Below are 14,133 nucleotides of genomic sequence, written 5' to 3' on the forward strand. Positions count from 1 at the left end.
CAGCATGTGGGATCTTCCCGGACCAGGGCACGAACCTGTGTCCCCTGCATCGGCAGGCGGACTCTCAACCACTGTGCCACCAGGGAAGCCCCATCTTTGCTTTTTATAGTTTGCTTTCTGTTTTTGTTTTGTTTTGCTGTTTTTGTTAGTTTTTTATTGTTTGTTTTTGGGTTCTTTTGTTTGTTTGGTTGTTCTCTTGGGTTTTTTTGTTTGTTTGTATTTTCTTTTTTTCTGTTTGTTTGGTTTTGCTTTTATCACTTGTCTTGGGTTTTGCTTGTCTGCTTGTTTGCTTTTCTTCTTTTTCTTGGCTGTGCAGCTTGTGGGGTCTCAGTTCCCCAGCCAGGGGTTGGGGTAAGAGTGCCAAGCCCAGGACACCGGACCACCAGAAAACTCCTGGACCCAGAGAATATTAGTCAGCATGAGCTCTCCCGGAGATCTCCATCTTGACACTAAGACCTGGCTTCACCAAACTGCCTGCAGATTCCAGGGCTGGATGCCTCACACCAAACAACCAGCAAGACAGGAACACAGCCCCACCTATTAGCAGACAGGCTGCCTAAAAGTCGTACTAAGCTCACAGACACACCAAAACACACTACCTGACACAGCCCAGCCCATTAGAGGCAAAAGACTCAGTTCCAATCAACAGAGTGCCAGCACCAGTCGCTCCTACCAGGAAGCTGACACAAGTGCCTGGACCAACCTCACCCACCAGGGAGCAGACACTAGAAGCAAGAGGAACTACGACCCTGAAGCCTGTGGAAAGGAGACCATAAACACAGTAAGTTACTAAAAATGAGACAACAGAGAAATATGTTGTAGATGAAGAAGCAAGGTAAAAATCCACAAGACCAAATGAATGAAGTGGAAATACGCAGTCTACCTGAAAAAGAATTCGGAGTAATGATAATAAAGATGATACAAAATCTTGGAAATAGAATGGAGGCACAGATTGAGAAGATACAAGAAATGTTTAACAAGGACCTAGAAGAACTTTCAAAGAACAAACAGTGATAAACAATACAATAACTGAAATTAAAAATACACGGAAGATAGAATAAGTGAGCTGGAAGATAAAATGGTGGAAATAACTGCTGAGGAGCAAAATAAAGAAAAAAGAATGAAAAGAAATGAGGACAGTCTCAGAGACCTCTGGGACAACATTAAATGCACCAACATTCGAATTATAGAGGTCCCAGAAGACGAAGAGAAAGAGAAAGGGTCTGAGAAAATATTTAAAGAGATTATAGTCAAAAACTTCCCTAACATGAGAAAGGAAATAGCCACCCAAGTCCAGGTAGCACAGAGAGTCCCATACAGGATAAAGCCAAGGAGAAACATGCCGAGACACATATTAAATACACAAGAAAATATTACATACAAAGAAAAAGTATTAAAAACAGCAAGAGAAAAGCAACAAATAACATACAAGGGAATCCTCAGAAGGTTAACAGCTGACCTTTCAGCAGAAACGCTGAAAGCCAGAAGAGAGTGGCAAGATATATTTAAACTGATGAAAGGGAGAAACCTACAACCAATATTACTCTACCCAGCAAGTATCTCATTCAGATTTGACAGAGAAATCAAAAGCTTTACAGACAAGCAAAAGATAAAAGAATAAATCACCATTAAACCAGCTTTACAACAAAAGCTAAAGGAACTTCTCTAGGCAGGAAACACAAGAGAAGGAAAACACCTACAAAAACAAACCCAAAACAATTAAGAATATGATAATAGGAAAATACATATCAATAATTACCTTAAATGTAAATGGATTAAGTGCTCCAAGCAAAAGACCCAGACTGGCTGAATGGATAAAAAACAAGGCCCATATATATGCTGTCTACAAGAGACCCACTTCAAATCTAGGGACACATACAGACTGAAAGTGAGGGGATGGAAAAAGATATTCCATGCAAATGGAAATCAAAAGAAAGCTGGAGTAGCAATATTCATATCAGACAAAATAGACTTTAAAATAAAGAATGTTAGAAGAGACAAGGAAGAACACTACATAATGATCAAGGGATCAATCCAAGAAGATATAACAATTGTAAATATTTATGCACCCAACAGAGAAGCACCTCAATACATAAGGTAAATACTAACAGCCATAAAGGGGAAATTGACAGTAACACAATAATAGTGGGGGACTTTAACATTCCACTTATACCAATGGACAGATCATCCAGACAGAAAATTAGTAAGGAAACACAAGCCTTAAATAACACATTAGACCAGATAGACTTCACTGATATTTATAGGACATTCCAACCAAAAGCAGCAGAATACATTCTGTTCTCAAGTGCACATGGAACATTCTCCAGGGTAGATCACATCTTGGGTCACAAATCAAGCCTTCGTAAATTTAAGAAAATTGAAATCATATCAAGCATCTTTTGTGACCACAACACTATGAGATTAGAAATCTATTACAGGAAAAAAAACTGTAAAAAACATAAACACATGGAAGCTAAACAATACATTACTAAATAACCAAGAGATCACTGAAGAAATCAAAGAGAAAATCAAAAAATACCTAGAGACAAATGATAACGAAAACATGATGTTCCAAAACCTATGGGATGCAGCAAAAGAAGTTGTAAGAGGGAAGTTTATAGCAATTCAATCTCACCTCAAGAAATAAGAAAAATCTCAAATAAACAATCTAACCCTACACCTAAGGCAACTAGAGAAAGAAGAACAAAGAAAACCCAAAGTCAGTAAAAGGAAAGAAATCATAAAGATCAGAGCAGAAACAGAAACAAAGAAAACAATAGCAAAGATCAATAAAACAAAAAGCTGGTTCTTTGAGAAGAGAAACAAAATTGATAAACCTTTAGCCTGACTCATCAAGAAAAAAGGGAGAGGACTCAAATCAATAAAATTAGAAATGAAAAAGGAGAAGTTACAACTGACACCACAAAAATACAAAGCATCATAAGAGACTACTACAAGCAGGTATATGCCAAAAAAATGTACAACCTGGAAGAAATGGACAAATTCTTGGAAAGGTACAACCTTCCAAGACTGAACCAGGAAGAAATACAAAATATGAACAGACCAATGACAAGTAATGAAATTGAAACTGTGATTAAAAATCTTCCTGCAAACGGGACTTCCCTGATGGTGCAGGGGTTAAGAATTGGTGCTCCCAATGAAGAGGGCCTGGGTTCAATCCCTGGTCAGGGAACTAGGTCCCAGATGCATGCCGCAACTAAGAGTTTGCATCCCTCAACTAAAAAAGATCCAGCATGCTGCAACTAAGGAACCAACATGCCATAACTAAGGAGCCCACATGCCACAACTAAGGAGCCAGCAAGCCACAACTAAGACCCAAGCAACCAATAAATAAATAAAATAAAATAAATATTAAAAACAAATCTTCCAGCAACCAAAAGTCCAGGACCAGATGGCTTCACAGGTGAATTCCATCAAACATTTGGAGGAGAACTAACACCTATCCTTCTCAAACTCTTCCAAAAACCTGCAGAGGGGGGAGTTCTCCTAAGCTCATTCTATGACGCCACTATCACCCTGATATCAAAACCAGACAAAGAAGTCACAAAAAAAGAAAATTAGAGGCCAATATCACTGATGAACATAGATGCAAAATTACTCAACAAAATACTAGCAAACAGAATCCAACAACACATTAAAAGGATCATACACCATGATCAAGGGGGGTTTACCCCAGGAATGCAAGGATTCTTCAATATATGCAAATCAATCAATGTGATATGCCATATTAACAAACTGAAGGATAAAAACCATATGATCATCTCAATAGATGCAAAAAAAGCTTTTGACAAAATTCAATACCCATTTATGATTAAAAACTCTCCAGAAAATGGGCATAGAGGGAAACTACCTCAACATAATAAAGACCATATATGACAAACCCACAGCAAACATCATTCTCAGCGGTGAAAAACTGAAAGCATCTCCTCTAAGATCAGGAACAAGACAAGGATGTCCACTCTTGCTACTTTTATTCAACATAGTTTTGGAATTCCTAGCCATGAAAATCAGAGAAGAAAACTAAATAAAAGGAATCCAAATTGGAAAAGAAGAAGTAAAGCTGTCACTGTTTGCAGATGACATGATACTATACATAGAGAATCATAAAGATGCTACCATAAAACTACTAGAGCTAATCAGTGAATTTGGTAAAGTTGCAGGATACAAAATTAATGCACAGAAATCTCTTGAATTCCTATACACTAACAATGAATGATCAGAAAGAGAAGGAAACAATCCCATTCACCATTGCAACAAAAAGAATAAAATACCTATGAATAAACCTACCTAAGGAGGTAAAAGACCTGTACTCAGAAAACTGTAAGACACTGATGAAAGCAATCAAAGATGACACAAACAGATGGAGATATACCATGTTCTTGGATTGGAAGAATCAATATTGTGAAAATGACTATACTACCCAAAGCAATCTAGATTCAATTCAATCCCTATCAAATTACCAATGGTATTTTTTACAGAACTAAAACAAAAAAATCTTAAAATCTGTATGGTGGCACAAAAGACCCTGAACAGCCAAAGCAATCTTGAGGGAAAAAAATGGAGCTGGAGGAATCAGACTCAATGACTTCAGACTATACTACAAAGTAACAGTAATCAAGACAATATGGTACTGGCACAAAAACAGAAATATAGGTCAATGGAACAGGATAGAAAGCCCAGAGATAAACCCACACACTTATGGTCAACTAATCTATGACAAAGGAGGCGAGGATATACAATGAAGAAAAGACAGTCTCTTCAATAAGTGGTGCTGGGAAAACTGGACAGCTACATATAAAAGAATAAAATTAGAACACTCCCTAATACCACACACAAAAATAAACTCAAAATGGATTAGAGACCTAAATGTAAGACCAGACACTATAAAACTCTTAGAGGAAAACATAGGGAGAACACTCTTTGACATAAATCATAGCAAGACCTTTTTTGATCCACCTCCTAGAGTAATGGAAATAAAAACAAAAATAAACAAATGGGATCTAATGAAACTTAAAAGCTTTTGCACAGCAAAGTAAACCACAAATAAGACGAAAAGAAAACCCTCAGAATGGGAGAAATTATTTGCAAACTGACAAGGGATTAATCTGCAAAATATACAAACAGCTCATGCAGCTCAATATCAAAAAAACAAACAACCCAATCAAAAAATGGGCAGAAGACCTAAATAGACATTTCTCCAAAGAAGACATACAGATGGCCAACAAACACATGAAAAGATGCTTAACATCACTCACTAATTATTAGAGAAATGGAAATCAATACTACAGTGAAGCATCACCTCACACCAGTCAGAATGGCCACCATCAAAAACTCTACAAACAATAAATGCTGGAGAGGATGTGGAGAAAAGGGAATCCTCTTACACTGTTGGTGGGAATGTAAATTGGTACAGCCACTATGGAGAACAGTATGGAGGTTCCTCAAAAAACTAAAAATAGAACTACCATATGACCCAGCAATCCCACTCCTGGGCATATATCTGAAGAAAACTATAATTCAAAAAGATACACATGCACCCCAATGTTCATTGCAGCACTATACAATAGCCAGAACTTGGAAGCAACCTAAATGTCCATCAATAGAAGAATGTATAAAGAAGATGCGGTACATATATATAATGCAATATTACTCAGCCGTAAAAAGGAATGAAATTGTGCAATTTGCAGAAACGTGGATGGACCTAGAGACTGTTATACAGAGTGAAGTTAGAAAGAGAAAAACAGGTATTGTATAATATTGCTTATATGTGGAATCTAGAAAAATTATACAGATGAACTTATTTGCAAAGCAGAAATAGAGACAGAGACAGAGAGAATGGATGTATGATTACCAAGGATGAAAGAGGGGAGTGGAATGAATTGGGAGATTAGGATTGACATATATATACTACTATGTATAAAACAGATCCCTAATAAGAACCGAGTGTATAGCACAGGTAACTCTACTCAATGCTCTGTGGTGACCTAAAGAGGGGATATATGTATACGTATAGCTGATTCACTTTGCTGTACAGCAGAAACTAACACAACATTGTAAAGCAACTATACTCCAATAAAAATTAATTTAAAAAAAGGAAGAAATGCAATTTTTTTGAATATTCATATTTAGTTGACTGGGTGTACCTAGTTAACCATTATTATTCAATTATTTAATTATTTGTTTGTTTATTTATTTTGGCTGTGTTGGGTCTTTGTTGCTGCGCACAGGCTTTCTCTAGTTGTGGTGAGTGAGGGCTGCTCTTCATTGTGGTGTGCAGTCTTCTCATTACAGTGGCTTCTCTTATTGCAGAGCATGGGCTCTAGGTGCACGGGCTTCAGTTGTTGCAGCACACAGGCCCTAGAGAGTGTGGGCTTCAGTAATTGCAGTGCATGGGCTCAGTAGTTGTGGCTTGCAGGCTCTAGAGTGCAGGCTCAGTAGTTGTGGCTCGCAGGCTCTAGAGTGCAGGCTCAGTAGTTGTGGCTCACAGGCTTAGTTGCTCCGTGGCACGTTGGATCTTCCTGGACCAGGGATCGAACCTGTGTCCCCTGCATTGGCAGGCAGATTCTTAACCACTGCACCACCATGGAAGTCCCTGTTCAATATTTAATTTAGTGACAATTTACTGTAATTATAGATGTCACTATACACAAAGCTCATTTTTATTATGAATTATTTCTTTAGTTTTGGTTAACAGAACTGGAATTCCTGCATGAAAAGTAAAATATTTCTAAGCCAATGTATATGTATTTCCATATAGTTTCTATATGAATATGTGAAAGCACAACTTATGAGTGAAGTTTCTCTGCTTTTATATATTCCATTAAAGATAATAATAGAAATAAATAAAATTTAAAAAAAGAGAAGAAACTATAGGAGGATAAAGAGCAGATGTGAGAAAAGCTAGTTATGAGATTAACAATAATCCAGAAGACTGGATGTTACTGGCAGGGACCAGGGTGGTGGCAGTGGAGACAAAGGAGAGCTGACAGGATTTGCTGATAGACTGGATATGAGATTAAAGAGAAAGAAAGAAGTTGAGGATGACTCCCAGGTTTCTGCCTAAGTGAACAGAAGGATGGAAGTACTTTTTTGAGATGAGAAAGCCTCAAAGAACAGGTGTGTCTATGTATATCTGAGACGGTAGAGGAATCAGGAATTTGGTTTAGGATATGTCAAATTTAGGAAGTCTAATAGAAATCTAAGTGATGATGTGAAATACATAGATAGTATAAATGTCAAGCCAGAGATCCAAACTAGAGAGAGAAATCTGGGACTGAGTGGGGTATTGAGAGCATTTATGGCCCCGAGACTGGATAAGATCACTCAGGGAAGGGTGTGATGACAGACAGGAGAGCTGAGGACTCAGCCCTGGGCTCTCCAACACTAAGGGGCTGGAGAGGAAGGAATCAGGCAAAGAAGACTGAGAACAAATAAGACAGAAAAGTAAGAAAAAAAACATAAGATGCTGCTTCCCAGAAAGCCCACTGAAGAAAGAATTCAAGAAGGAAAAAAGTCAATGCTGCTGACAGATCAAGAAGGAGAACACTAGGGCTTCCCTGGTGGCGCAGCGGTTGGGAGTCTGCCTGCCGATGCAGGGGACGCCGGTTCGTGCCCCGGTCCGGGAAGATCCCACGTGCCGCGGAGCGGCTGGGCCCGTGAGCCACGGCTGCTGAGCCTGCACGTCCGGAGCCTGTGCTCCGCAAAGGGAGAGGCCACAACAGTGAGAGGCCTGCGGACCGCACAAAAAAAAAAAAAAAAAAAAAAAAAAAAAGAAGGAGAACACTTAAGAAGTGACTACTGGATTTAACAATGTGGAGGTCATGACTTTGACAAGAGCTATTTCCATGGAGTGATGGAGATAGAAGCCAGGTTGGAGGGTTTTAGGAGGAACTGGGAGGAGACGAACTGGGGACAACAGGTGTAGATGACTCTTCTGAGGGTTTTCTGTAGAAGAGAACAGAGGAATGAGTCTGTAACTAGATGGGGATTTGGGGTCTAGGGTGGGCATTTTGTTAAGATGGGAGCTATTAAAGCATGTTTGTATGATCATGAGAATGACTAGTAGAGGTGGGATCAATGATGCAGGAGATTACTAGAAGTGACAACCTTCAGTAGGTGAAAGCAGACAGGAAGAGAAGGATAGGCAGGGATGGGTCTCCCATGGAAACAGGAGGGAAGGAAGCTGATGGATGTGAAGTGTGAGTGTGTGCTCATTCTCTTTTGAGTGCTTCTGTTTTCTTGATTAAATAGGAAACTAAGATTATCAGCTGAGAGAGAGGTTGAAGGAGGTAATGGGGATTTGCAAAGAGAGAAGAAGATACTACAAAGTCATCCAAGAGGGCAGGAGGATGAACATGCTAGGAAAATAGTGTGTGATGGATGGGCAGAAAGGAGGCTCAACTTGAGGTAGGAGGTCATGAATTTAATGGATCTTGTCATGAGGATGTGGAGAAAAGGGAACCCTCATACACTGTTGATGGGAATGTAAATTGGTGCAGCCACTGTGGAAAACAGTATGGAGTTTTCTCAGAAAACTAAAAGGAGAACTACCACATGACTCAGAAATTCCACTCCTGGGTACCTATCTGAAAAAAACAAAATCACTAATTAAAAAAGATACATGCACCCCAATATTCATAGCAGCATTACTTACAATTACTAAGATATGGAAACAACCTAAGTGTCCATCAACAGATGAATGGATAAAGAAGATGGGGTATAAACACACACACACACGCGCGCGCGCACGCGCACGCGCACAGTGGAATACTGCTTAGCCATAAACAAGAATGAAATTTTGCCATTTGCAACAACAGGGATGGACTTGGAAGGGATTATGCTAAGTTAAAGAAGACAGACCACTTACATGTAGAATCTAAAAAATAAACTAGGGACTTCCCTAGTGGTCCAGTGGTTAAGAATCCGCCTTCCAATGCAGGGGACGCAGGTTCGATCCCTGGACGGGGAACTAAGACGCCACAGGGCAACTAAGCCCATGCGCCACAACTACTGAGCTTGCGCACCTTAACTAGAGAGCCCACATACCACAAACTACAGAGCCCATGCGCTCTGGAGCCTGCGCGCCACAACTAGAGAGAAGCTCATACACCACAACTAGAGAGAAACCCACAGGCCGCAACTAGAGAGAAGCCCAAGCACCGCAACGAAGAGCCCAAGCACTGCAACGAAGAGCCCAAGTGCTGCAACGAAAGATCCCACATGTCTCAACGAAGATCCTGTGTGCTGCAACTAAGACCCAACACAGCCAAAAATGTTTTTAAATAAATAAAATTAAATAAATTAAAATAAATAAATAAATATAACAAACTAGTGAGTATAACAAAAAAGAAACAGACTCACAGATATAGAGAACAAACTAGTGGTTACCAGTGGGGAGAAAGAAGGGAGGAGGGGCAAGATGGCGTAGGGGATTAAGAGGTACAAACTATTATGTACAAAATAAATAAGCTACAAGGATATATTATACAACACAGGGAATATAGCCAATATTCTATAATAACTATAAATGGAGTATAACCTTTAAAAATTGTGGATCACTATATTGTACATGTGTAACATATAATATTGCACATAAATTATAGCTCAATTAAAAAAAAAAAGGAGCCTGGTCAGCGTGGTGGTGTGCTGAGGTGCCCAGGCGCTGAACTCATGAAGAGCTGGATTTCCAAAGCCCACCACATGCCAGGCATTACACCTCATACACTTTGACACTCATTATGGCTGCCCCGTGACAAGGTAGGCATTACTATCTCCATTTTACAAATGAAGGGACCAAGACATGGAGGCCAAGTGACTTGCCCAAGGCAAAACCACAGAAAAAAGCAGAACCAGAATTCAAACTAGACAGTCAAATGCAGCACCACCACTTCCCATGCCGTGCAAAATGGTTGTCTCAGGATATGAGTGCTCCTTCCCATGTTTAGACCTTTAGAAGGGCTTCCAAAAGAATCTTTTATCATGAAATGTCTAGATTTTAAACAAATACTCCAATATAAATATTTCAATGGTCAACTCAATTCAAATTAATAACAGTTGCTTTCTTTGGGATGGAAAGTAATGTAGAGGCAGCAGGATGGGAAGGGGAAGAGGAAAGGTTAAATGAACTAAGATTCTGAGCCTAGAAAGAAAAAGGATAAGAAATGATCTAATTCTTGCTCTGGAACTAAATTAAACAGGAATCTGACTGATCCTGATTACTATGTCCTGAAAATCAGAACAGAATCATCAGGGAGTGTAAAAGTATTTTTTTTTTCATAGAATTCTTAAAGATAATGACAGGTACACACCCTACTTACTGCCAATGTTGAATTCATCTTCATTAAGGCCCACATTTTCTTAGTACCTGCGTGCTCTTTAAAAATATATGTTTGGGTTTCTTAATATTAACAACAACAATAATAATAGCACCAGAATACTGTAACAGCAATTTACTGAGCACCAATGTACAAACACTATGATGTGTCCCTGCACTGTTCCCTGAGTTAAACCTACTCCATGAAGCAAGCATTTCGATCCCCATTTTGTAGCTGATTCTGGAACTCAGAGGGGTTAAGAAACATGACCTGAGTCACACAACCAGTAAGTGGCAAAGCTTTGAATATGTGGACCTACAGGCCTGGATTAGGCAATAAACAGGGAGGAGATGGGCTTTACAACCAGAGATGGTCACTAACTATGTCAAAGAATTATCATTAAACTTAAAAAACAGACTTTTCGGCAATTCGGTCAGGGAAACTTACAGAAAAGTTGTTACCTAAATCCAGAGTATACTTCATAAGAGGAACACTAAAGTCCCTATGACACACAACAGGCCCACATGGCTATTTTCTGAAGTTTTAAAAGAACAAAACAAAAAAACAATTCTACCCTCTCCCTAGTGAACCAAGTGCTTCCTGCCTCTAAATGGATTTGGATGGAGATCAGAAAGGGACTCAGACAAAAAGGCCTCCAGGAAACAGCTCCTTGTCCTGGTTCCACCAGGGAGGCTGTCCTTTGAAGTCTCTCCCAACAGTTTTGCTTAGATAAGACGTTTTTCTCCCTGAGACAATGAGTGATTCCTCAGAGATCTGCCTTTGAAAGACAGAGAAACAAACTATCACATATAGGTATAGGTCAGGAGTTTTTTGTTTGTTCAATGTTAGTTTGTTTTAAACTGTGCTTCTTACCTGGATCCGTATCAGAAGAGCAAGGAATAGAAAGGGCTTCCTCAGAACTAAAAGCCTCACTGTTGGCCTCCTGGCTGGGTCTCTGCAACACGTAATCCCTTATGTCATAAGCTGATGGCAGGTCCAAAGCATTGCTCTCCTCTGATTGGCTTCCTGGAGTGGCTTCCTGATTTGCCATAGTCCTGCCATGGAAAAAATAAAACAATTCAATACAGAAGGCATTGCATAAGAGGAGCCTCCATTACAGCCATGGCTTAAAGACCTTAAAGGCCAAAAAACAGTAGAACCAAAATAATTTACTTTCCTGTTATTAACTGTCTTCCTTGTTTTTGCTTTACTTTTCTGTTATTAATGGGCTTCCTTGTCTTTGCTTTAGACCCAGTATTTGTTTACCATGTTTCTTCATCATGAGAAACAAATAACTCTCAGCACAGAAAGAAACCATGAATCATTTCAGCTGGAAAATGAACTGCATGTCTGATAAGGATGAAATACTGTGCAGCATTATAATCCAAGGACTACACAAATATTTAATGAGATGGGAAACTGTCCGTGATATATTAAATGGAAAAAGATTTAGAAACTATAGGTAGGGTTTGATCCATATTTTATAAAATATCGTGTGTGGTATGTGTGTGTATGAAATATACAGACCTATAGCTAGAAAAAAAAGTCTAGAAGGGTATATCCCAAATTAATTCCAGTGATAATTAACTCAGTGGTTTAATTTCTGGGTAGTGAAATTACAGGTGATTTGCATCTTCTTATGTGGACTTCAGACAACTGTTAACATGCCAGGCCCCAGGGATGCAAAGATGAATGTGATAGACACTTCCTTTGAGTTGCTCAGGTTGGGATGACCCAAACACAGAGACAGACAGTGCTAACACCATGATAAGATGAAGAGGCGCCCAGAGAGGGGCAGTAGGCTTTCTGGAGGAGGCGGTGCCCAAGTGTGGGGCAGGCCATGGCCAGGGGACAGTATGAACCCCAGAGGAACCAGCTTGGGCAACCACAAGTGGCAAGAGGTGTTGAGAGTTTTGGACATTTCTTGTTAAAAATTAGGCGTCCCTTATCCCTCCTGGTTGATGTCTACCTGTGGGCTGGAGGGCTCTTTGCAGTACATCCAGCCCTGCCCACCTCTCTGTAAAATAATTATGGGCCTGGAGAGATTCTGGACCCTCTGCTACTCTCTGCCTCTTAAGTTATCATCAGTAAATCTTACTATGGTCAACACCACACCCTGTGACTACCACAGGCCACCATGTACCATGCAGAGGAGACACATGGTCAGATCTGCAGATTTGGCAGCTGGACAGCAGGCAATCTCAGGAGTGACAGGAATTCAGACAACTGTTGTGTTCCCAGTAAGAGAGGAAGAGCATGTGAATGAGGGCAGGGCACTAGCAGCCAAGAGCAGGGGGCAGACTAAGAAGATATTTAGGAAGAGAAATAAGAGTCGAACTTAGTAACGGAATGGATAAAAGGGCTAAAGAGGAAGCAGAAGTCAACAAAGAGTGGTAGCTTCAGTGACAGGGTTGTATTAGCAACTGAGTGAGAGCAGACAGGAGAAGGATAGGTTTGGGAGGAGGCAGTATTCCAAATTATGGGATATTATCCAGCTGTTAAAATGACAGAACTTGAAAGATCTGTCTGAATGACAGAAGCAATTTCAGAATAACATGAATAGTATAATAATACGAGTAGTTAACATTTATTGTTTTTTGGTTGCCAGGCATTGTGCCAAGAGCTTCATCTGCAACAGCCCTATGAAGCAGGTAATCTTATTATTACCCTCATTTACAGTCAGATAGTCGGCCCCAAACACAGGAGAAGTAGAGTAACCAGCCCTAGGAAACCCGTCCAGAAAGTACCAACCTAGGATGAACCCAGCTCCAGAGCCTCCCGACTGCAGCCCAAACTACCACCTGATCAAGCAAAGATAGGAGGTATAAAAACAAATCAACAGAGAGACCTGGCAAGACACCTCTCATTTGAGGACACCCAGTCACATGCTGTTGTGGACATTCGCTCAGGCAGACAGTGAGCCAAGACATCAGCTGATTGCTTCTGGAAGGAGTGAGGTGATCAAGATTCCCAAAGAAGCAAGAACATCCTGTCTTTGCACACTGCTATATTAGCCAACCAAGCCCGAAGTTTCAGCAAACACCTCTGCTGCAGGCATCTGTGGCTCCTCCTTCTGCCCTCATCTTACCAAACACTGCTCTGGAGGTTTCTGGAAGGGAACAAACAGGTTAATAAATGACAAACATGTATCCTGCTTGCCTGCAAAGTTGCATTAAAATCAGCCAGCAACAGAAGTCGTTATTAATGACATGGAACAAAAGGAATCCTTTATGAAAACAAATAGCACCTTGATGTGATATCTATCTTTTCTTTTATAATCACTTATATTAAATGTCAAATACATCCCAAACTGGTTATTTGAACAAAAAATGAAAAAAACAATCTACTGAAAGGCAGAATCCTGTTTATTACAAAATAAGTACCTGTGCATGTAAAACTTTATTTGGGATTCAATGAATTTGTACAGGAGAAATCAAATAATAGGGACAGGTGAGACCCTTCTAATGATCTGAAACTACCTAGGCTGGCCAAGTAGAATGCAATGATTATCCTTTGCCCCAAAACTTTTGATATGTGGTTCAATTTCCTTCTCTAGAAGTGCTTATTTTCTTCTCTTAAAGGTGCTTTAATTACACAATCTAAATATTATTTTCCAATACTTGGGAGTATAGGATGCCTTGTGACTGCAGGCACAAGAAGTTTCTCAGTACATAAATACCTGCTTACCAAGAGAAAGCAGCCATTGCTCTACAGATTCTTACAAATCTACAAAAACAACTCCATCAGGGTCCATGTATAAGAAGCAGTTTAATTTCATTTACTTTTTTCTTTTTCTTTT

General features: G+C 39.7%; 1 protein-coding gene across 1 annotated transcript in view; it reads right to left on the reverse strand.

The window, feature by feature from the left end:
• The window catches only part of SHLD1 (shieldin complex subunit 1), an 86,103-nt gene extending 72,868 nt beyond the window's left edge, over positions 1 to 13,235 (reverse strand). The window contains exons 1-2 of the mRNA XM_007469132.1: positions 13,183 to 13,235; positions 11,208 to 11,389 (exon numbers count right to left, since the gene is read on the reverse strand). Coding sequence (XP_007469194.1) covers positions 11,208 to 11,389; positions 13,183 to 13,235 — 235 coding nt within the window. The remainder of the gene's footprint in view (positions 1 to 11,207; positions 11,390 to 13,182) is intronic.
• Positions 13,236 to 14,133: the final 898 nt, after the last annotated feature.

The sequence above is a fragment of the Lipotes vexillifer genome, unplaced genomic scaffold, assembly GCF_000442215.2.
Source record: "Lipotes vexillifer unplaced genomic scaffold, Lipotes_vexillifer_v1.1 scaffold610, whole genome shotgun sequence".
Classification (NCBI taxonomy): domain Eukaryota; kingdom Metazoa; phylum Chordata; class Mammalia; order Artiodactyla; family Lipotidae; genus Lipotes; species Lipotes vexillifer.